The 23341-nt window shown below is 51.1% G+C and overlaps 2 protein-coding genes across 4 annotated transcripts in view; both read left to right on the top strand.

Annotated features, from left to right (window-relative positions):
* Nucleotides 1-13983, top strand: part of PCSK6 (proprotein convertase subtilisin/kexin type 6) — a 34096-nt gene extending 20113 nt beyond the window's left edge. For all 3 annotated transcript variants that reach the window (XM_041469224.1, XM_041469223.1, XM_041469225.1), the window contains 13 exons: nucleotides 394-494; nucleotides 2027-2130; nucleotides 2603-2720; nucleotides 3548-3736; nucleotides 3991-4127; nucleotides 6055-6234; nucleotides 6813-6915; nucleotides 7456-7652; nucleotides 8079-8166; nucleotides 9275-9366; nucleotides 10629-10758; nucleotides 11752-11864; nucleotides 12300-13983. In XM_041469224.1, the coding sequence (XP_041325158.1) occupies nucleotides 394-494; nucleotides 2027-2130; nucleotides 2603-2720; nucleotides 3548-3736; nucleotides 3991-4127; nucleotides 6055-6234; nucleotides 6813-6915; nucleotides 7456-7652; nucleotides 8079-8166; nucleotides 9275-9366; nucleotides 10629-10758; nucleotides 11752-11864; nucleotides 12300-12397 (1650 nt within the window). In that variant the 3' untranslated portion in view covers nucleotides 12398-13983. The remainder of the gene's footprint in view (nucleotides 1-393; nucleotides 495-2026; nucleotides 2131-2602; nucleotides 2721-3547; nucleotides 3737-3990; nucleotides 4128-6054; nucleotides 6235-6812; nucleotides 6916-7455; nucleotides 7653-8078; nucleotides 8167-9274; nucleotides 9367-10628; nucleotides 10759-11751; nucleotides 11865-12299) is intronic.
* A 3321-nt stretch (nucleotides 13984-17304) lies between these two features.
* On the top strand, nucleotides 17305-23023 carry SNRPA1 (small nuclear ribonucleoprotein polypeptide A'). The gene is made up of 9 exons (XM_041469307.1): nucleotides 17305-17483; nucleotides 18141-18288; nucleotides 18780-18858; nucleotides 19203-19249; nucleotides 19943-20045; nucleotides 20712-20791; nucleotides 21900-21975; nucleotides 22311-22404; nucleotides 22848-23023. Exons 1-9 carry the CDS (start codon nucleotides 17402-17404, stop codon nucleotides 22904-22906), a joined length of 768 nt encoding a protein of 255 aa, XP_041325241.1. The 5' UTR covers nucleotides 17305-17401; the 3' UTR covers nucleotides 22907-23023.
* The last annotated feature ends 318 nt before the right edge of the window (nucleotides 23024-23341 follow it).

Genomic DNA, 23341 nt, shown 5'->3' on the forward strand with positions numbered 1-23341 from the left:
CAAGACCAGGAGCTGGAGGCTTTAAGGAAAATGTTTGATATGGCCCAGCTCAACATGCACTCCTGGATGTGTACCCACACCAGCTCACACCGCTCCATCTACATTATCTTCCAGCTGATCCACACCCAAATGGATTTTTTTTTTCCCTTTCAAATAGTTTTTGCACCTTTGAACAAAGGAAAATGTGAGTACAGGGGTGTTTTCTCATGCACCAAATGTATCTGCAGCCCATTTTTGGGGCTCTGTGCCCTCTGATGACATTGGAGTCGTGGCAGGGGCTGGGTACCAGCAGGCTCATCTCCTCTCTGGCAGCATTCCAAGCAAATCTGGGGTGCTGGGTGGGGTAGTGCCCATGCTGGGAGCGTTTTGGGGGCTGCAGCTCCTCTCTCACAGGTCACCACGGACCTCCGGCACCGCTGCACCGACGGCCACACCGGCACCTCCGTGTCCGCCCCGATGGTCGCGGGCATCATCGCCTTGGCTTTGGAGGCAAAGTAAGTGTAACCTGCTCAGGAGAAATGTTCCCTCATTTAGCACCTGGTGAGCAAAACCTGAAAGAAACAAGGTGGTTTTGTTTCCTCTGGAGTGGCTGAAATGACACAGAGTTGTTTTAAATCGCTCCTTTCTGGCAGTGTTGTTGTTTGGAATCTGATCTTCCCACAGGTGTTTTATTGATCTAATTCTTCACGTGTTGCCATCTGTTAAAAAGTTTGGGGTTGGTGACTTCAGTCAGGCTTTTCAGTAGGTGCATTGGAACCACTGACAGCCAGCTCCAATGGGAGTTTTATAAATACTTCCCGGGAAAAAAAAGTCAGAAAACATCACAGACATTGGGAAATGTCAGCAGAAGTGATGGTTTTCAGCAAGCGTTGCATTTCTGGGGGAAAAGGACTACTTTTTCATAATGTCAAAAACTCACAGAACTTGATTTTCAGCAACACACCCCTGGTTCAAGCAAGCTGCTCTTTCCTCTTGTCCCCATCCCAGTCCCATCCTGGTTCCATCATGGTCCCCCAGCCCAGGAAGAGCCCTTGGGCATCCCTGTGTTGCTTCATGGAGTGTCTTCTCATGAGCTTATTATTATTTTTATGGAGTGGAAATAAAATAAAGGCTGGGAATAAGAATAAGCCTCAGGGCAGCACTGCACTCTCATCCAGGGATGGTGATTGTGGCTCCATTCCTCCTCGTCTGGTTTAATCCCAACACCCAGGTCGGGTGAGAGCATTTCCGGAGAGGCAGTTTTCATTACAAATATATTAAAAGCTTTAGATGTAATTTTTGAATAGTTTAGCTGAGGCATAAACCGCAACATTAACTACCAGAGCTTGGTGCTCAGGCATTCCATTATGACAAGAGAGAATAAATTGAATTTCTTTCTTTAAATGTTGCTCGAGAGCAATATAAATCCCAGCTTGAGATGCTGAACAACTGACTGTAAGTAAAGCGAGGAAAATTCTCCAGCAATATCCCTGAGCTGGGGTCATGAGGGGGCTCAGAAGCACAGAGCACTCAGCGTCCAGCACTCTGAACACACAAACCCAGCCTGGGGAGGTAGAGGCGATTTGGGTTTAATTTTTCTGTTTAATGAACAACCCAGGTTTTATTTCCAGCAATTTTTTGCTGCTATTTCTCTAAAGGGAAGGTTTGCTCAGCACTGTGTATCAGCGAGCTGCTGAGCCCAGCATCCTGCCTCAGCTTTGCTCCCTGTCTCCTTCAAAAAAATGGGGAAAACCTTCCTGATTTGCTTCATTTCAACCCTAGAACCTGAGAGCTAAATGGCCTTATCCAGGAGTAAATCCTGCAATTCCCATGGGCATGTGGGGCATACCACTCTGCTCAGGCTCTTCAAGTGGTGGCAGAGTGTCAGCATTTAAATCATCAATTCTTGCTTTTTTTCAAGCTGGAAAAAGGAAAGAGGGGTGGCTGGTGTGGTTTTTGCTTTTTTTTTTTAACTTGGTGGGGTACCTGCTGCTGCTGGGAGGACTGGGAACAGCAGAGCCACCCCATGAGCCACGTGTCATTGCAGCCCCCTGCTCACCTGGAGGGATGTGCAGCATCTGCTGGTCAAAACCTCACGGCCGGGGCACCTACGAGCGCCTGACTGGAAAACCAACGGAGCAGGGCATAAAGGTGAGAGGCCGTGGGGATGGCAGGGCAAGAACGGCCAGCCAAGGGAAAATAAAGGTCTCCTGAGCTTCACTTATGGGGACAATTCACTGTGGGTGGCCACTATCAGGTTCATTCCTACCTCCAGGCTCTTAAGTGGAGGGAGGAGGGGGCAGTAATTCATGGGGTGAGATGCTTGGAACTCTTGCTTGGTAGAGATTTGGAAAACTTGTTTGGTGCAGACTCTCTTGAGCTGCAGAGTTTCTTGCTGCTTTCCTTGGGCTCCTCCTAGCAATGGGTTTTCCATGGTGCCAGTGTGGATTTGGGATGTAACTTGGCCAGAGTGATGAGCTCCATGTGCTGAAACACCTCACACCCCAACAGGGTGAACTCCACACCTTCCCTGATGGTTGGAGGATGCTCCACCGAGCACTGAGGAGGAGCTCCTGATCCCTGCTGGGAAGGCTGAGGGTTTCTGAGTCTTCTCTCTTTCCAGTTAGCCATCTATATGGCTTTGGGCTGGTGGATGCTGACGCTATTGTGGTGGAAGCCAAGAAGTGGAGGATGGTTCCTCCCCAGCACGTCTGCGTGGGAAGCCTGGACAGGGTGCCCAAGTGAGTGTTTTGGGGTCTGTGCCCATGGCTCAGTGAAGTGCAAGTCCCATTAGGGCTCTCCAGGGCCAACTTTGACAGTAGGTGGGATTTTTTTCCCTTTTGCAAGATTTTGCTTCCCAGGTGAGTGATCAGCAGGGAATTTTTGAGGGCAGACAGTGAGAACAAACCCACCTTGCCTGCTGGGTCCTTCATGAGCAGTGATGTGTTAGTCTCTGCACCCTTATACTGAACACTTTGTCTTGATGGAAGACACCAAAAACTGATGATTTGTTGCAAAGATTACCAAATTTCCAGTGTCTTGGTTCTCTTTGAATTTGGCTTCAGGTTCATTCCAGCTCATGTTCACTTCTCGTCCTTGGTAGGTCAGTCCCTCCTAGGTGAAGAGTGGGATCAGGGATGTGACCAAGTGGCCACTCCTCATCTACCAATGCCTGGCTGTAGAGCAAGAGAGCTGTTAATCAGAAAAGTATTTTAGAGACTTGCATATGCAAAACAGGAATGAGTGCAGAGCCAAGTGTGTTCATGAAGCTATTTATCTGATACAGACACTAATTACAGCCCAAAGAGGAGTGCTGCACTCATAATTATAATAAAGCAGCGCCCTTGCAGCCCATAAGGCATAGATCTTCGAAGCACTTCAGACTCATCTGGTTACCATCCAGCAATTCAGCAAATTCCCCTGCCAGGACACTGGGAATTGCAGTGGCAGATAAGATAATTTTTGCTGTGAAGCAGCAGGAGACCAGGGTCTAATCTACCAGCGCGTCCATGCCTGGGAGCCTGGGGCACTCTGTCCCCATCCTGACGCCGTGCCCTGTCCCTGGCAGGTACATCCGAGCTGAGCACGTGCTGCGGGCCAGCACCCTGAGCAGCGCCTGCGCCGAGCAGCGGGACCAGCACGTGCTGTACCTGGAGCACGTCGTGGTGCGGCTCAGCATCGCCCACCCGCGCCGGGGGGACCTCCAGATCAGCCTCATCTCCCCAGCCGGGACACGGTCACAGCTCCTCGCCAGGAGGTGAGAGCAGCCGGAGCCACGGCGTGTCTGGGCTGGGCAGCATCCTCCTTTAGGGGGTTGCTGTAAGTTTTCTTGGGTTTTGGGGGGAAGGTGGGAAGCATGCGCAGGTTTTAGCTGCAGGAGAGCTTTGTGCAAGGGTGTGTGCGTGCAGGGATCCCTAAAATCCTCAATGTAGGATTTTAACCCATCTATCTTTTCTGATAAAATACGACATCCAAAGTCACATCTCTTGGTGTGTGGCATTACCGTTGCAGGGTGTTTGACCACTCCAATGAAGGCTTCAAGGGCTGGGAGTTCATGACTGTCCACTGCTGGGGGGAGCGGGCGGCGGGGGAGTGGACCCTGGAGATCCATGACACGCCGTCCCAAGTGCGCAACCCCGCCGTGCAAGGTGAGGATCCCCCCGTGCCCACCAGGCCCTCCTGCTCCCAAATCCCTTTCTAGGCTGCTTTGCTTGGCTTTAAATTTTGCCGTGAGTTTTATGGTCTTCAGCAAAAATGTATTGCCCAGATTTTCAAAAATGGGAATGAGATGTTAGCTCTGAATGCAGGAGGCTGCTGGTCTGGCTGAGCTGGTGGCTGGTGTTCTCACAGCAACGGCAGCAGTAGCAGTAAACCGGCTGCACCCGAGAGCCGGGTTTCCAAAATTAAACTGTAATGAGTCAAAACGAGGAAACCCAAGAGCTGTAATTGTTGTTTGTTTGTTTTGCTTCGCTGCTGGGACATCTGGCATGTGGGTTGGTTGTGCAACGGCGCAAGGGGACCATGCCCCTCGGGCTGCAGACGGATGGACATCCTCCCTGGACTGCCACCATGCTGGTGGGGGGTGGCTGGGCTCAGCCTGGCCCCCTGCATGTCCCCAGCCCTGCTGTGTCCCCCCTCCCCAGCTTGGCCGCCTGCTCCCTGACCCCTTCCCAGCACAGGAGCCGTGTGGGCAGGATCCGGCCCCGCCTCGCTGGCTGGGGGCAGCGGGACATGAAGCATCCTGCCTGGGGCTGGCGTGTGTTGTGGGGGTGTTAAATCCACACAATCATTGATAGGAAGCCAGAAGTATATTAAAAATTTCTCCCACGCTACTTTCTGGCGGGAGGTGCACGTGGAGGTGCATTGCACAGAAAGTGTTTCTGTTTGCTGCCCTCGCCCCAAATCTTTTGAACTCTGAAAGCAGCAGCAAAGCGCCCACAGAGCTGCTTTTGCCCCGGTATCTACAGTTTGTAGAGGGTGTTTCTGAGCCCCTCACGGGCATCAGGGTTTGGCAAAACAAAATGAAAACGAGTGCATTAAGTCATCCCCTCAAAAAGTCTGAACAGGGTTTGAAGCAGAGAGGGCACAGCAGGAGGAAAAAGAGGAAAGAGGCTCCCAGCTCGTAGCAGAAATGAGTATTAAATGTTAATTTAATACCACTGAATTGGTTAATTTAATATAAATTAAATACTATGAGTGTCATGTCGCTGGTACTGCTGCACCCCCACATCAGCCCCGTGCAGCCTGGGCTTTCCTCATGCAGGATATTTTAGATTTAAAGCAAATTCAATTCTTTTGGCAAAGGCACTTCCCCAGCTGATGCTGCCGGAGCTCGGCCCTTTGCAGGCTCCAGACCAGCACTGCTCAGTGCAGCAGGTGTGTCCTCTCATGCCTTTGGGAGAGCCAAGGGATTTGGGTATTGCAAATTTTAAGCCCTTCCTGGTAACACAGGGATTAGGAGTTAAAGCCAAGCACGCTGCGGGCATGAAGTGACTCGCATTGATGGGGAATTGGAATAAAAGCAGCACTGGAAAGAAGCAGCAGCATTTTTGGACTCTCTCCCCAAAAATGTGGGGAGAGAGTGGCTTTGGAGGGTCTTGGTGTGGTGTAAGGCCTTGGGGAGGGTCTCACCAGATGCACTACAGTGTTTTGGGGGATGCCAAGCTCAGACTTCTGTTGTGTCAGAAAAAGAGAGGGCTGAAGCAACAGCAGCAAGAAATAATCCAGTGTGTGCCGGGTGGCTTTTGTCAGACAGAAATAATCCTCTATTGTGGAGTTTTTAAAATTACTGGTTCTCTCCAGTGTTGGACTCAGAGACTGTGGTGATGCTGCAGTTCTTCAGATGAGTTATGGAATTAAAAATCCCTTGTAAGTGGCTTAAACAGCTGCATTTGTGTGGGCTGGAAGCTCAGGGGCTCATGAACATTTCTGGCTATTCACTGTTTCCTTCGGCATTGCTGTGCCAGCAGTGACACCCTGATGGTCCAGTCCACCCTCCTGCTTCCCCCAACACCAGGTCCCCCGGAGATGGGGGAGACAGGGAGCGGGATGGGTGACGTTGTGTCTGCCCCACAGGGAAGCTGAAGGAGTGGAGCCTCATCTTCTACGGGACAGGCGAGCACCCCTACACTGCCCTGAGTGGGCCCCAGTCCCGGGGCAGGTCACTGGAGGTGCCAACGTCGGAGATGGAGCCGTCGAGAGCCGCCTTCCTGCAGAGCCAGGTGGAGGTGGCGGAGGAGGAGGAGGAGTACGCGGGTAAGGACTGCCTGTGCTGCCACATTGTTCCCCCCAGAGTACCCAGGAAAATGAAAACCTTGATAAAAACTGGGGGAGCCACGAGGCCTCATCCTGCCTGGGGCTGAGGCGGGCTGGGAGGAGCAGGGCCTGTGGCCAGCACGGGGCAGCAGGATGGTGAAATTAGAAGGTAGGAAAATGCCCCGTCCCAGCCACAAATTGGTGGTGCAGCTGTCTGAGGGGTAAAAAAAGCTCCTCTGCCCACCTTCCCTCCTCCAGCACAGGCAGGGGCGGGTGTCTCTGCTGCTCCCTGAGGAGCAGGTCCCTCTTTCAAAGCTGCTTTTGCACCAGTGTTCATCCAGAGGATGGGATTCATTCTGGGAAGGATGAGCTGCAGGAAAGACAAGAACCCAAAGCCATGCAGCTCCACAGAATAGATAGGATAAAATTTAAAATATAATAGATATAGGATAGAGAATAAGATGGGGGAAGGGTCCAGGTGTCCATTGGTCCAGGGAGAGTATGCTGTGCTCAGGGCATCCTGGCAGTCTGGAGGGTGCTCAGCTTCTCCCACACTGAGCTGGTCTCTCCCTCCTCAGGTCCATGCCACCCTGAGTGTGGTGACCAGGGCTGTGATGGCCCCAACGCTGACCAGTGCTTGAACTGCATCCACTACAGCCTGGGCAGCATGAAAACTGGCAGGTGAGTGGTGGGGGAGTGTCCCCATGGGGTCTCCAGGTGACAGCAGCACCTTTCCTCACAGCATAGTGTGGGTGATAGATGTTTGCATAGTAAAAGAAGTGTATGAGAAATTAAATGGGTGGAGGAGGAGGTGTGAGGATCCCTGTCCTGAATTAGGGTGCGGTGGGGTAGAGGACATGGAGCTGGAGAGTCCTGGAGGATCTTGACCACATAATCATGTTGGGGAAGAATCTTTGGCTTCACTGGCTGAGGTCAACCACACCCAAGGGACAGCCAGCTGAACTGTCAGGAACTGGGGTTTCCACTCCTCAGGGATGGCACAGGGAAACTCTCTTGCTGGGACAAGAGATTCCCGTCTCCGTATTAAAGCTGTGACTTCCAAGACACTGTAAATCAAAGAATAAGAAGCAGATGAGCTCCAACTGCTGCCAGGGCTGGGGGACACCCCAAACACTGCGGGCGAGGGGACAGGGGTGGGTGCCTGAGCGGGAGGTGACCGCTGCTGGCTCCAAAGCCCAGTGCCTCTGGTTCCCTCCCCAGGATGTGCGTGAGCTCGTGCCCCGCGGGGTTTTTCGGTGACAACGGCGCCCGGAGGTGCCGGCGGTGCCACAAGGGCTGCGAGCGCTGCGTCGGGAGGGGAGCCAGCCAGTGCACGGCCTGCAAGAGGAACCTCTACCACCACCCCGAGATGGGCACCTGCCTGCTGCTCTGTCCTCCTGGGTTCTACGCTGAGGAACGTAAGGATGTTTATCACTTGCAAGTTGCAGCATGAGGACGTGCAGGGGTTGCTTCTATTTTAAGTGCTCTGGGTGGAGAACACACCTTGATTCTTGGGTATTGGCTTTGAATTTCCCTCTTGACACACTTTGCACGGTGAAGGGAGGAGGGAAACCTCTGGGTGTTCAGAGGGTGGTGCAAAGCAGAGGTGCTCAAGTTAATTAGAAGACTGTAATTAATGATCCTGGCTGCTTGCAAAGCATATTTCTTTTAGCAAGTGGTGACAGATAAGGTCACCTGCAATAGCAGGGGTCTGTTGGGGAGGGATGTGCCTTTCCACCCTGGGGAGCTGGTACTGGGGTGCAGCGGGGCTTTGCAGCTCCGACTGCTGCTTGCAAATCACTGTCCTGATTTTATTCTCCCTGCTTTGCTTTGTTTTTTGAAAGGTCAGAAACGCTGTCTGAAATGTCATCAAAGCTGTAAAAAATGTGTCGGCGAAGCAGACAAATGTACTGCATGCAAAGAGGGATTCAGGTAAAACACCAGCACGGGAGGAGTTCATACCTGCAGCACTCATACCTGTGGTTTAAATTTGGGAAAACCGATGGGAAATTAGAGAGTGAATTAAGTTCAAGACCAGAGATCCTGCTTCCATGGTGCTGCAGCTGTGGTGCACTGTGCTGGAGGTCTGGGAATTTAAAGGTGGTGATTAGCGTCTCTTTCTTGGCTGAAAACCGTGATTTAAATTTAATTTAATTTTCCCCAGCTCTTTCCAGGGTGGTGGGTAAGTGCTGTATAGAGCTGGTACCGGCCTGAGCTGCTTCAGGCAGGCTGAGAATGCTCCCTGCAAATGCAGAAACCCTTCCCTCAGATTCATCCATGCTGAAGATTTCATTTGATGTACCTGTTGAGTGGGGCTAGTACAGGACAGTGATTTTTCAGCACTGCAGGGGCAGACAGGGCAGCCCTGGCCCTGTGAGGGCCACTGGGTGCCACTGCTGCTGGTCCCATGGCATCTGTGGGACACAGAACCCAATGTCAGCACTAGGGAAAAGCTGTTTTCCATCCTCAATTGCTCATGGAAGTACAATCCCATAGCTTTCTGCAGTGTTCAGGCACTGTAAGTGAGCCAGAGCCATGGTGTAGCAGTGGGGCTCGCTCAGACAAAGAAATTCCCGCTGCCAAAAGATTATCTACTCCCTCAGAAAAGCACAAGTGGAGGCACTTGTCAGACATAATCCACACGGTGCTTGTTTTTTATTGTCCAATATCCTTTTAAGCCAGGACTTCAAATCATCCCTGCCACGAAGCAGCACCGGCCCAGCCACGGCGCTGAACCAATTTCCTTGTATTCCGGGGAGCCTCACTGGTGCAAAAGGTCTTCAGGAGAGCCTGGCTGGCTGCCCATGGGAGAAAAATAATTTTATTTCCTCCTGGATACTTAATTAAGGAACCGGCAGCTGTCCCTTTGGTCCAGGCAGGATTTTAATTTCTCCTAAAATGCTGGCTGGCTTTCCAACACCTCCTGCGCTGCAGGCTGAGGATGCTGTAGCACACTGGGGGATGAGGAGATTGGAATGGGCTCTGTTGAGTCCCCATATCCTGTAGCTTTGGGTGCAAACGTTCTCTGCTTTCCTGGCAGCCTGGCAGGGGAGAGCTGTGTGCCAGAGTGCCAGCCTGCCATGTACCTCAGCCGGGAGCCCCGGCGGTGCGAGACCTGCCCCGCCAGCACAGGTATGTCCTTGGCCCCACGCATCCCATGCAAAACCCCAAACCCCTCTGCATCAGATGCCAATCCCCACTGTACCCACCCTGAGCCGAGGCAGAGCGTGCTGGAGGGAAAGCAGTCCCAAGTCTCCAGCACGTCCCGTGAGGTATATGTTCATGCTGGAAAGGTTTTTAGGGGAGTTTTTACATTTTTATTAGAGCCATTTTTTATTTCTCGATCTCCCCGAAGCCAGGTGCTTCAGTTTAATAAGGTTGCGGGGGAGGCTGTAAAACCCTCTCGGAGTGATGGAAGGTGGCTTTGCAGCGGATAAAAATGTCAGGCAGCTGAGGTGTGTTATCCTGTGTTATCCCATGTTATCCCAGCCGCCCCACGGTGCCGGGCTGGCCGCTCCTGGCTTCCCCCAGCTGCCTCAAATTGCTCAGCATTCCCTTTAAATCCTGCCTTTCTTGCTTCCTGCAAGTCCAATTATTTTCCATTGTTAATGTTTGCGTCTGCCCTCAAAATCATCATAGATCTGATGATAATATGATCTCTAGACAATCCATGTTCAGTGGCATGAACCTTTTCTATCATACATGGGCAATTGCCTTCGTCTAAATCCAAAATATTTATTGATCTTGTTGGCAAGGCTAGAAGGGAATGGGCTCTTAATCCCTGAAGAAAATTATTTCCCTTCTAATTCTTATTCCAGTCAGTGTGAAGGTACTCCACCACAATTATTTTTCCAGCCTTTTCTTTCCTCCTTTTCCTGCATAACCATTTCTCAAGCCTGGTGCATGGAAGCCCTTTAATGATACCACTTCCATCACTGAGCTTTGCTGTCCAGCCACAGCACACAGGCATCAGAGTGGGGCCCTCTGCTTTCCCAGCTCCTCTCTGGAGCACTTTCCCCCTCCAGCTCCTCCTTGGCCCAGTTCAGCATCTTCTTTTCCACCCTGGGGAAATCCAAACCGGTGCATGCTTGGGAGTGGCAGCTGATGGTCCAGAGGGGATTTTGATGTGTTTTTCCTCACTGAGTCCCGGTAGGCAGCTCTTGGCTCTGCAGAGGGACAGACACTGGGTCCCAGCTGGGTTTTTGGGGATGGAAGCTGAGTTGTTTGGGATGGGAACCAAGCACATGCACAGGACCCCGTGGCACAACAAGCATCTTGTGCATGAGCAAGACAAAGCCAAGCTGGTGCCCCCATCACATGTGGGGCTGTGGCCATGCTTGCACCGTCTCCAAAACCACCCAGGTGCCATTTTTCCCTTTTCCCTGTCCCCACAGGGCCAGGCGAGGAGGACTGCACCCCCTGCACCCCCGAGGCCCCTGCACCCCACTGGCGATGTGTTCCCACCTGCCGTGAGGGTTTCTACCCCGCCGACAGCCTCGGGCTGCCCAACAAAGTCTGCAAGAGGTACAGAACCACCAGAGCAAAGCCAGGGCTGATGGGGAGCACTGCCAGCCACGACAGGATCACGCTGGAAACAGCTCACAGCTTGATGGAAATTAAAACAGGGCTGAGGGAGCCAGGGCAGCTGTGGGGCTGGACCCCACACGCCCCTGCCCTGTGGATTTCAGAGCAGGGGAGCCGCACGCTCCCCCACCAGAGCCAGCCAAGGTGGCTTAGGGCTACGGTGGAAGGGGCTCAGCCTCAGCCCCGGGCTCTCTGGAGTAGGTGTGGGAGGAACAGCAATGTTTAGATAAATATTTCAGCTTTCAATTAAACCTGTTCTGTTCGCCCCGTGGCCAGGTTGGAGGAGTGTTCCCCACTCCTTGGCCCAGCACAGGGCTGTGTGCGGAGACAGGGAGATGCCGCGAGGCAACAATTTGCTCCCACTCTCTCCGGAGCTCTGCGCTTTAAGTGGGGAGTGGGAGTGGATTCAGCCTCATGAAAGCAAACATGAAAGGCAAGGATTAAAGTTGACTTGGGAACACACAATGCCTGCTGGGGTTTCACTCACCTGCACTGTTTCTTCAGCAGGGAGGAACAAGGGACCAGCATCCCTTCCCAGAGATTTCAGGCACAGTCTCCACAAGCCACTGTCCCCGAGCAGGAAGCACAGTGCTGAGCTCTTTACTCTGAGCAAATGGATGGGAGCAGCACAGGTTCCCTTTGCAGCTCTTTTTCTAGCTGGGATGGCTGGGAGGTGAGGTGCATGTCGCACTGAATCTTCCCAGAAGGCAAGAGCTTTTGGGATGTCACTAGCTGTCACTGGGCATTGAGCTGACTTCACCAAACCCAAGGCTTTAATAACATTTCAAGCTTCAAATTTGCCATTTCCCACATCCTCTGGTTTGGTCTGGCTGTCACAGTGCCAGCAGATGTCTTTTGGCTGACAGCCCACTTAGGGTGGCCTGACCAGGGTGTTGGTGCTGGCTCAGGCCACAGCAAGGTCTCTGTCCCCAGGTGTGATGACCACTGCTCAGCCTGCGAGGGCTCCAGTGGAAACTGCCTCAGGTGTAAGGAAGGTTACAGCCTCCTCGGTGGCTCCTGTGTGACAAATGAAACCTGTACCAATGGTAAGTGGCAGCGCTGCTGGCACAGTAGTGCTCTCATGGTAGCAAAAATGAGAGGTTTGGGGGATTCCCTTCACCATTTAAAGCTAAAAGTGGAGCTCCTGGGCTTGCTGGGGCGTGGCTACAACGGGCTGGGCTCCGGCTGTGGGGTGCAGGTGGCTCACCTGGCATTGCTTCTGGATATCTGCCTTTTGCTCAAACACATCCAAACACTTGTATTTTGTTATAGTTTAGTCTTGGGGCTAATTCTCCCACTCACTGAAAGCTCCTTTATTCCTTCATTAAAACCATGTGAAAGATGCCCTTAAAAAGCTACTCCTTTTCAATTCTGTCTCCCCCAACACTGGCACAGTTGCTGTGCCTGTTACGTGCAATGTTTGTTTATTTAAAATGTTAATCTGCTCTCATTTTCTCTTGTTCCTCACCCCGGCCTCCCAGCTGACAAGACTTTCTGTGAGATGGTGAAATCAAACAAGCTCTGTGAAAAGAAGCTGTTTGTGCAGTTCTGCTGTCAGACGTGTCTTATGGCCGGGTAAAGTTCAGCGGCTGCATCCATCCAGGACTTCCACTGACTGCCAGCCCAGTTTTGCCAAATGTTTAGGACAAAAGTTTATTTTTTCAGCTTTGGGAGAGTTTACATGGTGCTGTCAAGCATTCGCTCGTAAGTTTGATAGCTTTAATATCACTGTCGGCGCGTTTCTATAGCAATATGTTAAGCAGAGATTGGAGCGTACCCTGAGTGATCAAGGCCTGGAAGCAGCAGACAAGTGGTGATATTAACACTCTCAAACACTCCTGGTGAGCAGGGACCAATGCATGATCCACGTACACACACTTGGTTCTTCGCAGAAATCCCACTGATCCGCCCGCTCCGAGCGGCCGGCGGGAGCCCTCGCCACGAGGGAGGCAGAACTTCACACACCTGCGAGGAAAGAGCCGATTCTGGCTCATTTTTGGTACCCTTTTGTGCCAGGTGCCAGCTGATCTAGCCCTGCACTGCCAGCGCCGTGCTCTGTACATAGGTAAAACGATGAACCAGGCGGCTCCGGAGCGGGGCCCGCAGCCCACTCCGGCTCTCCTGTTCGGATTCCGTCGGTCACCGCTTCCCTCTGGCCGTGGCAATAACTGGAGGTTTGAGGACCAAAGCCAGAGCTGCCCCACGTGGCTCTGCAGGTGTGTCAGCCCAGCAGGGCTTTGCCCTGCAGGTAACTGCAGCCAGGCAAAACCCGTGTGCGTGCCTACAAGGAGTCGCAGGGTTTTGGGGGGGGTGTTGTCCACACAGACCAGCCTTACCACGAAATGTATTTCCCTTATTTCCCTCCTGGAACTGCTTGTACATTGCTGATCAAGTCAGTTCTGGAACAAGCTAAATTCTTCCTCTAAACGAGATGTTGCCCCAATTAATCTTTCTTGGCATTTTGCGTTACGATCCTCCCCCTGTTTTGCTGGGTACACCCCTCTCTCTCTCTCACAAAATCCTCCTGTTCATGGCAGTGATTTTTCTTGGGCATCTATTTCCCAAATGAGACATTCCAAGGATCCAGCCAGGAAACTTAATTCTACAAAACCCTTCCCCGAAACAAACCTTTTCATGCTCTCTCTTAATAGTAAGTCACGTGGTGTTTATATAATTGTGTTTAAAATATCCTTGGCTATGTTGTTTTACAGATTTTTAAAAAATAACTTATACAATCCTTGTTTTTTTTTCTCTGTGGACTATTTTTTATATGGGAGTGGGGTATCTTTTTGTGTCTTATTCCTTCTCCTTTTTTTCTCTCTGACCCTGCAAAGCCACTCTTTGCACCAGACATATGTAAACACTCTTTCCTATGCTGCATGTTCTGATTTTCATTGTTAATAGTTTTAATGAGTTAAACCTTTCTCCAGTGAAATTCCCAGTATGAATTGTCACCAGTTCCACACAGAGCTGGGATAATCCCTGCTTGGTTTCAGCTGCAACGACACCTGCCCTGCCTGGGCTTGCCCACGAGAGCTCACCTCAGCCAGGTGAGGAGGGGAAAGCCACACTGTCTCCAGCCCTCACCTGCCTGGACCAAATCCAAGGAAAGATGGAGCTTTGGTGAACTGATCTTTAAGTTAATAAACTATTGATCTCCCCTGACACACGAATCTGTGCTTTTTCCAAATTCATGCAGCCCTGACTGGAGGAACTGCACGTCCTCACTTTGCTGGACAGATCAGCTCCCCTGGCTGGAGCTCCTGCTCAGCTCAGAGCACCTGTGGGAGAAATGCTCAGGAACAGATGAGCTGCATCTGCAAAAACCTCACTGTTGTTGTTGTAAAGGTCTTTTACCTCCACAAGGAACTCAAATCCCGAGTACTTGCCCTGTGCCAGGCTGGGCTGGTGCACCAGGGCCCTCTTACTGGGGTTTGGGGCTGTGCTGGGGCACGGGTGGGTGAATTCTCCAGTGTGGGGGATCCTGGGTGAGCTGGCAGAAGGGCTTGCTCCCCTCATACACTCATACAAGGAGCATCCTGAGCACCCCAGTTTCCAGCACGGGGCCACTGCTCCCTGTTGGCTGTCTGGGAGGGAGAGGAGCTGCTGGTGTGGCTGGGCATGGAGGGAGCTGTGGAATCCTTTGTTTGTTGTGTTGGTTTTGCAACAACCATGGGCCAAGTGCCCATATCTGGAACTGAGCTTTTCAAGTGGGGGAAAAAAGAGATGATTTCTCAGAGATATGCAGCTGTGGGCTCCTGCATTTTGTTGGTCTTCACATTCATCAGATGATAAATGTGAATTAATCACATACAACAATTCCTTTTGCTGCAGGATTTCCCTTTCACTCTCAGGCCAAACCAGAGGTCAGAACGGGAGTGACACACTCCTGGCTTCTGCCCCTTTGGAAAATACTTTTGTGGAAAATACCAAACTTCATTTCTCCTGCTGTGTTAGTGAGAAAACAGGAGCTGTGGATCAGGAGAACTGTGCCAGCCTTCCAGTTCTCTGGCTCACAGCAGCCTGCCTCTAAATACTGCTCCCTGGTATATTTAGATGTACTGAAATGCTACAAAGAAAGCAAAATGCTTACTCTTACATCTTGACACCACTTAAAATACACACTGGGGAAGGCAATGCAATTTAAGATGACCAGTCCCCAGCAGTCCCAGCTCTATCCTGCTTTCTGCTGCCTTCCAGCCTGCCAGGGAAAGAAAAACAAATTCTGCACATTGAGTTCATGCAACAACATCAGCTTCCAGCGTTTCCCTCAGAAATCATTCTTGTAAAGTAATAAAATTCAGATTATTTCTCCAAACTGTTGCAATACTTGCTTGGAGCTATTAAAGTCTGACTGGTATGCTCAGAGGATCAAAGTGGCTGTGTCTTCCAGATAAATGCATATTTAGGCAATTTATTAAAGCTCATTTCTCTGTTGTCTCTTGGCACCAAAGCCAAATCTATAATAGCTGTTTTCTGGAAAATCTTAGCACAGCCTGAGTCCTCGTTTGCAGTTTGGCCGTGGGGCTGCAGCCACGGCCATCTGCCATTGTGCAGTTGGCAGGTGGGGAGCACAGATCTTAAAAATCATTGCTTTGAGTTTCCACTGCAAAGAAAGGACTGTGGAGAGCTTGTGTGCAGTGCCTGAGACCCAGAATCCATCTGCTCGCAATTACAATTCTATTGTGGATGCAGAGCTGAGGCAAACATGTATTGTGCTAAGGGAGACAGGTCCATGCTTTATTTGGCCTTGTCAGAGGCAGGACCTGCTTTCCAGGAGGCTGGAAAGAGTCTCCTTGCAAGAACTGCCTGAAATGACTAAAGTCTCTGTTGTCTTTAACGCTGCATGATGCCTGAGTCACGTACAGCTAATTCTCGGGTTTTTCCTTGTGACAGCTCCCTCTTGTTCCTGCTCCCTCCTATGTTATAAAACAAATGCAGCTGTTATAAAAACCTGACTCTGTGCTTTCCCATACGGCTTTGGTGAGGGAGTTTTCCCAGCAGGGAGCACAGGAGCTGCCTGAGCCCAGCTGATCCCTGGCAGGGCCAGCTCTGACGCTGGGGACAGGCAGGCGTCGTGCCCGGGGTGATGCCCTGAGAAGCTCCCAAAAGAAAAGCACGAGCCATCCCTGAGCAGCGCCAAGCGTGGCAGCACTGTTTAGCCTGTTATCACATCCTCTGGGTTCACAGAAATGTCATGGCTCACAAAAAATATCCTTCCCTCGATAGCAGCGCAGACAGAAATCACCCTTCCTCATCCTGCTTCATGGCATTGAAGGCCTGGGAAGGATTTCCCCAGAAGCAATGGTGACATTCAGCAGATTTTGGGGGTCTGGGGGTGTCCCTTGATGTGCCACTTTCAGTCCAGCCACCTGCAGTGTGGCTCACCCCCCAGCTGAGCCCTTCCCTGTGGTGCCAGGCAGTGCCCCAGCCTCAGACCAGGATCTGGGGGAGCTCCTGGCCAGCCACAGCAGCCAGAGCCACCTCAGCTCCACTCCCAGCCCTTCCTTGCTGTTCCCCAAATTCCCAAAGCCGGTTAGGGGGATGCAGTGACATTTGCAAGCACGTTTTGTCTCACAGATAAAGGGCGTGCGTGGTGCTGCAGCCCGTGGGGCGTTCCCAGCACCTCAGACCAGGAATGCACATGGAAGTGGCAGAGAAACTGCCCCAAAAGCTGCAGGGGGAAGGTGCTTGTGGGCAGCACAATGTCCAGGAGCAAAGGCTGAGCTGCTGCTGGGGGGGACGGAAAGCGCCGAGAGCTGAAGGTGCCCTGGGGAGCAGCAAGTGCTTGAGCACGGCTCTGCCTGAAGGGAAGCACCAGCCATGGCATGGAGCGTGATTCTGCTCTGCCTGGATTCCTGCAGAGAAATCTGTGCCTGAAGGACCAGAAGGCAAGGAGGGAACCTCTGGGGGCACCTGTGCTGACAGCGAAGCCAAAAGCTCCCTGCTGGGTTTGGGAGCCATGGCTCAGGCGTGGGGCTGGGAGCTGGCCCTGAGGGGGGAGCACAGGGATGGGGTGCTGGGGCTGTATCGGTCCCTCAGGAGAAGGGGAGCACAAGGATGGGGTGCTGGGGCGGTATTGGCACTGAGGAGAAGGGGAGCACAGGGATGGGATGTTGGGGCTCTATCGGTCCCTCAGGAGAAGGGGAGCACAGGGATGGGGTGCTGAGGCTGTATTGGTCCCTGAGGAGAAGGGGAGCACAGGGATGGGGTGCTGAGGCTGTATTGGCACTGAGAAGAGGAGCACAGGGATGGGGCGCTGGGGCTGTATTGGCACTGAGGAGAAGGGCAATGCAGGGATGGGGTGCTGGGGCTGTATTGGCACTGAGGAGAAGAGGAGCACAAGGATGGGGCGCTGGGGCTGTACCGGTCCCTGAGGGAGGGGACGCAGGGATGGCGCGGAGGGGGGCGGTCTCTGCCGTTCGCTGTCTCGGCGCTCGGCTGCCCGGCCTGTGCGTGCTCGGCGCTCGGCGCGGTGTCCTGCGGCGGCGCGGCCTGTGGCGGAGTGTGGCCGTGTGTCCCGGTGTGTCCCGGTGTATCCCGGTGTATCCCGGTGTATCCCGTTGTATCGCCGTGTGTCGCGATGGTGAAGCTCACGGCGGAGCTGATCGAGCAGGCGGCACAGTACACCAACGCCGTCCGCGACCGGGAGCTCGACCTGCGCGGTGCGCGGGCCCCGCGGGGCGGGAGGGGCTGTGCTGGGAAGGGAGGGCCGAGGGCCCAGGGCTGAGGGCTGGGGGTGTGGGGGGTGTGTGGTGGGGCCTGGCGGTGGGGCCTGGCGCCTTCCGCGGCCGGAGGTGCCGAGGCAGCACAGGGAGGGTGTTGGAGGAGCTGCGGTGGCCGGGGGCTGGGGATGAGGAGCGCTTAAAGAGGCTCCCCTGGCTTTGTAACCTGCGGGGCACGTGAGGGGCTGAATCACAGAGTGGTAGAACGGTTTAGGATGCAAGGAACCTAAAATCATCTCGTCCCGAGCACCAAGAAGGGGAAACTGCGGGAAATGTGGGAGGAACGTGCTGCGGTGGTGGGGTGGGATGTGCCCCTGCACGAGGGATGTGCCAGAAAGGTGCGTTTGGCTCGGAGGACACCTCCAGGGACCTGGGGTTTTGCTGAGGGGGAGGGAGGAGGATTCCAAAAGCCACGAGGGCTGTTGGGTTTGAGGGGCAGGGTTTGGTCTGGGAGCTGTGTGGGGCAGAGTCGGTCCCGAGGTGTTTTGTCTGAGCCTTATCAGCATCCCCAGTCCATCCCGATTTGCCCCCACACACTCTCTGCTCTGCTCTGCTCGGGCACCATCCAACCCCTGCCCTCTCTCTCTCTCTCTCCAGGCTATAAAATCCCTGTCATTGAGAACTTGGGGGCCACTCTGGACCAGTTTGATGCCATCGATTTCTCTGACAACGAGATCCGCAAGCTGGACGGGTTCCCCCTGCTGCGGAGGCTGAAAACGCTCCTCATGAACAACAACAGGATTTGGTGAGGGGCTCTGCTTCGGCCTGGTGGGACCCTGGGCGGAGGAAAATGCTCTAGGGAGAGAGGTGTGGGTGCCTTTCAGTGCTGGCAGGGGCAGGAGTGTTTGTTTCAGGCAGTAGAATCAGCACTGTGGGCTCTCTTTCAGTGTCCTCCCTCATTCAGTGCAAAAGTCAGTGTTTGCTTCTCAGCCAGGACAGGGAGATGCAGAGTTTGGGATCTGGTCATGTCTTTGGATTTCAGTAATCATCTCCATAAAGACACAAAAAAAAGGGATTCCTGTAAGGGGATGGATCTGAATCTCATATTGCACCGAGTATTTGCAGTGATTTATTGCCAGCTTTGTTTGAAAAGTGTTTTGGATGCTCACCCAAACTTCTGCCAGTGCCAGACTGGGTTGTTCACAGGGGGATCCTCTGTGTTGCTGTTTCTCTGTGTATTTCCACCGTTGCTAATTCCTGCCCTAAATGAAACCTTTGTTTTCTGCTGTTCTTCAGTCGCATTGGTGAGAACCTGGAGCAGGCTCTGCCCAGCCTCACAGAGCTCATCCTCACCAACAACAACATTGCTGAGCTGGTAAGCTGTCGTGCAGGATAAAGCTAAACAAGCTTAAAATTTGTGGCTTTCATCCCTCTAATTAACCATTTCCCTGAGAGTAGTGCCATATCCTTTTGGCAATAGTTGGTTCTTTCTCTTTAGAGTAATATCCTACAGTTTTGGCTTGTGGTGTGCATCCTTTAATGAACATGACTGGCATCATGCAGTGGAACAGCAGTCACAAAGTTTAGTGGTTTTCCTATTAAAATAATTGTAATTGAATTAATCTCTAAAATAGTTACGAGTTCAGGAGCTTTGTTTTCAAATATTTGATTTTTTTGCTAAAGGGGCTTAAAATTTCTTGCTGTGCTCCCTTTACCCAGGGTGAACTGGATCCATTATCAACAATTAAATCATTGACTTACCTGAGGTATGTAACCCCACAAAGAAAAGCTGCTCTTTCTCTGGTGTTTGAACTCTGCTGCTGGCCTGGCCCTTTGCTTTGGTCTGGGATGCTGCTTTTTGTGAGCTGTGACAGATCCTTTATGTCTAAAAATTGAATTGATAAGCAGTGTTTGCTCTACTCTTAACGAGCATCTGGTAATTAATGTCTGAGGTTTTATATCACTGACAGGCTGTTGGGATAATGAGATCTAACATCTCCAGAAACCAATACACAAGTGCTGAAGGGAACTTAACCTTCAAAAACCTAAAACCAAAAGGTTTAATCTGTTGATAAAAAATAGTTTAAAATACATGTAAACAAGGACTTTTCAGTAGTATTACATTTGGTGTGAGGGACACAAAGAAACACACTTTGTCCTGTGATTTTTCAGTTGATCAGTGTCCAGATAGGAAAAGTGATGTTGCAGTTATTTTGGGGAAGTATTATGATTATTTTGAGGTTGTTCTTTATGTCATCCTTCAGTTAAATCTACTGAATTGCTGAAGTGCAAGTTTTTATTACAGTGTCCATTATATCAAAGCACTGTCACTAAGCTTATTTCATGGTGTTATTTGTTACCTGTTACAGCAGGAAGTACATGAATGCATTTCAAATATATTAATATATTTCAATACAAACGTGTTTTAAAATATTTTGTAACCTTTATTTACTTCACAGCGTTCTGAGGAATCCTGTAACAAATAAGAAACATTACAGATTATATCTAATTCATAAAGTTCCCCAGGTCAGAGTGCTGGATTTTCAAAAAGTGAAGCTCAAAGTAAGTCTGCTTGCTTTTGATTTAGGTGGTTGGGTTTTTTTTTTTATTGGGCTTTTTTGTGGGGGGATTTATGTTGTGCTTTTTTTTTTGTTTTGGGTTTTTGGTTGGTTGGTTTTGGGTGGGTGGGATTTTTTTTTTGTTTTTGTTTTGTTTTTGGTGTTTGTGGGTTTGGTTTTTTTGGGATTTTTTTGCATTCTTGAAAATTCACCACTAACAGCGACCTTGTTGTCATAGCTGTCAATTTTACTGAAACTCTGTACGTGGCTCTACAACGCTCTCATTGTTTTCTTTCATGCTTTCATTCTGTTAAGGAATATAATCTGTTTAATTATGTTTAATTATGTTTCAGTGCCTTTGTTTAGTGTTACTCTTTCCTGTCCCTCTGGTGTTGGGAGGAGACACCTAGAGAAAGAAACGAGCAAACACCACAGCCCTGAGCTCTGGGTGGGGGATGAGTGTGGGAAAGAGCTCTTCATTTTAAGAGCACGAGGTTGATAAATCTCTGAGCATTTGGGCAATGTTTATCTGCTTGTTCTCACATCTGGTCTCCATGTACCAATTTCACTGATGAGGATGAACCAAAGTGTCTTTCTTGGCCGAGACAGAAGCTTTGCAGACTGTGATGTTCTCAAATTAACTTTGTGTGTGTGTGTGGTATCGCTGTAGGATCGACAGGAGGCAGAGAAAATGTTCAAGGGCAAACGGGGTGCACAGCTTGCAAAGGATATTGCCAGGAGAGCAAAAACGTAAGATAAAACAAACAAATTTACACTGGCATCCTCCTTCAGAAACACCACTTGCTTTGTGTGCAGTATCAGGCAGAAAACTGAAATATCAGCTGCTGGCAGGGTGCCTCAAAAGCTTTGGGAGCCACAGGTGCCTTGTCCAAGCACCACGAGTTTTGGATGGTGGTGAATACATCTCAGAAGTATTTCTGAAAGAGCTGGCTTGGTCAAGGTGGATTCACTGAAGTCAACAAGCAGGAAACCTTTATTTTATGTTTGTTATTTAACTGCAGAGAGGTGGTCATTATTTAATTTGTGGTTGGTGGGGTTTTTCTCCTAGATGATTTGTTTTGTTATTTCCCAAAATAAATAATTTTGTATTTATTTTGGGAATAAACTGCACAATCTTCTGTAGGTAGATGAAATACAAATGAAAATCTTTAATTAAGCTATTAAAGTATATATTTATTTTGTTTAATTGTTAAGTGGTACATCACATGTTTTGATCAACCTATTTGATAATAAGAATTCACATCACAGCATTTCCAAATTCATGGTTAAGTAGAAAAATGTCTTGAACTTATTTAGCATTTAAGCCTGTAATAGATGGATTTGAGCTCGAGTTTGTGAGGGGAAAGGGATTCAGGTCAGGTGATCTCCTTAAAGCAGCAGCAGCAGATAACCTTTATCTTTTGACTGTTAAGATGATTCCAGTTTAATGTAGGCTTTACTTTAGGCTGCTGTAATACCACATTTGACACGTGGGAACAGAAACCCCATTTTCAGTTATTCTTTATTTATCCACCCTGCTTTTGTAATGGCAGCAGAGCAGCTGAGTGTTCAGCAACATCCAAATTGAAGAGCTTTTGTCAACTGCCTGATGAATAAAGTTAAGTTCTGCCTCTGAGCAGATGAAAAGGTGGGGGGAATGGGACAGTGAGGACAAGGTGCTGGTGTTTCTGAAGGAGGCAGTTCTTCACTGTATCAGTTTGTTAACAAAGATAAGATACTACACTTGATGGAATGAAATGCTTTCAAACCCAGTTTGGAAACATTTCAAGTTAAGAGAAGCAGCTACTCTTCAAAAAGTGTAACAGGTCTTTTTTTTTTTATTTTTTTCCTTTTGAAGCTTCAATCCAGGGGCTGGTCTGCCAACAGACAAAAAGAAAACTGGGCCCTCTCCAGGGGACGTGGAGGCAATTAAGGTAAACATGTCAGGAGAAAAGCTGTCATGGATCCAAACTGAACAAAAGTTTCCTTTGTGCTTTCCTCAGACAAATAGATCAGGCAGTCCTGGCTCTGGTTTAGCTTCTTTTTCTGTAAGTTTTTCTTCTGACCTGTCTCTATTTTGAAAACTTCAATGAAATGTCAACCTGAGCTTAGAGTCCTTCCAGTGCAGGGCGAGGTAATGATTTGTCATTTGTAGAATTTTCTAGAACCAGAATTTAGCAGAACTTTCCTAGGTGTTCAGTGTCCCTGAGCTGGCAGAAACGCGGGTTGTGTGTTGCTGTGAGGACTGACCGAGCTCTCTGTTTCTCAGGCTGCCATCGCCAACGCCTCGACCCTGGCGGAGGTGGAGCGGCTGAAGGGATTGCTGCAGGCGGGACAGATCCCCGGCAGGGAGCGCAAACCAGGTCACTCTGCCTTTGCTGCTCCCCCTAAACACAGCCCAGCTCTCTCCCTGCTCCCCGCTGCCGTGTGTGGTCTCTGTTTGTCACCTGTGCAGCACATCCCTGGCTCCGTCATGTGCCTGGCCTTGGGTGCAGCTCCGGGCTGTCCCCGGCTCTCCCTGCAGAGCCAGGTGCCAAACGAGGTGCTCCAGAGTTCATCCCAGTTATTTAACAAAATTAGATTAATTACAGTCTCTCTGGCCTCTGCTGAGCAGCAGTGCCTCAGCAATGAGCCTGGCAGCTCAGCAGAGGTGGATCTCAGCTGCAGGCTGGCCATAGCACCAGCTTCCGATTATCCTTTCTGTAGAGTTCTTAAACCTTCCCGTTATTACTCTTCCGGAGAGGGGTGGGAAAAGGAACAGCAACGTCAGCAGCAGCTGCCCTAAAACTCTGACGTGTCCTTTCAGGCCCATCGGAGGACGGCGAAGAAGAAATGGAAGAGGATACAGTGCCAAACGGATCGTAGCCCGGGCCGTGCTCCCCAGGAGCCCTTTGCCGTGCCGTGCCGTGCCGGTGTCCCCGGCAGGGCGCACCGCCCCCGTCCTCGCGCATTTCGCTGTTCAATAAACGAACGGTCCCTTTTTCTCCCGCTGCTGCCGCATCCGCTTCCCGGCCGGGGCGGGGCGGGACGGAAGGCGCTTCGGCGCACCCTGATTGGCTGCCTTGTGCTTGCCCCCTTCTCTCATTGGCCGGCGCAGCCATACGTGACTCCGGGCACTCTGCCAGTGGTGGCGCGGCGCTTCCTGCCGGTGGCGGACGGGGCGGTGATTGGCGGAGAGGGGCGGGCCCGGACGTGAGGCGGCGGCGGACGGGGCGGTGATTGGCGGAGAGGGGCGGGCCCGGACGTGAGGCGGCGGCGGACGGGGCGGTGATTGGCGGAGAGGGGCGGGCCCGGACGTGA

This window comes from Pyrgilauda ruficollis, unplaced genomic scaffold, assembly GCF_017590135.1.
Source record: "Pyrgilauda ruficollis isolate IOZ18807 unplaced genomic scaffold, ASM1759013v1 scaffold23, whole genome shotgun sequence".
Classification (NCBI taxonomy): domain Eukaryota; kingdom Metazoa; phylum Chordata; class Aves; order Passeriformes; family Passeridae; genus Pyrgilauda; species Pyrgilauda ruficollis.

Coding starts and splice junctions, on each gene's coding strand:
- SNRPA1 (XM_041469307.1), top strand. CDS start 17,402: ATGGTGAAGCTCACGGCGGAGCTGATCGAGCAGGCGGCACAGTACACC. Junction 17,484..18,140: donor CCGGGAGCTCGACCTGCGCG/GTGCGCGGGCCC, acceptor CTCTCTCTCCAG/GCTATAAAATCCCTGTCATT. Junction 20,046..20,711: donor TTCAAAAAGTGAAGCTCAAA/GTAAGTCTGCTT, acceptor GTATCGCTGTAG/GATCGACAGGAGGCAGAGAA.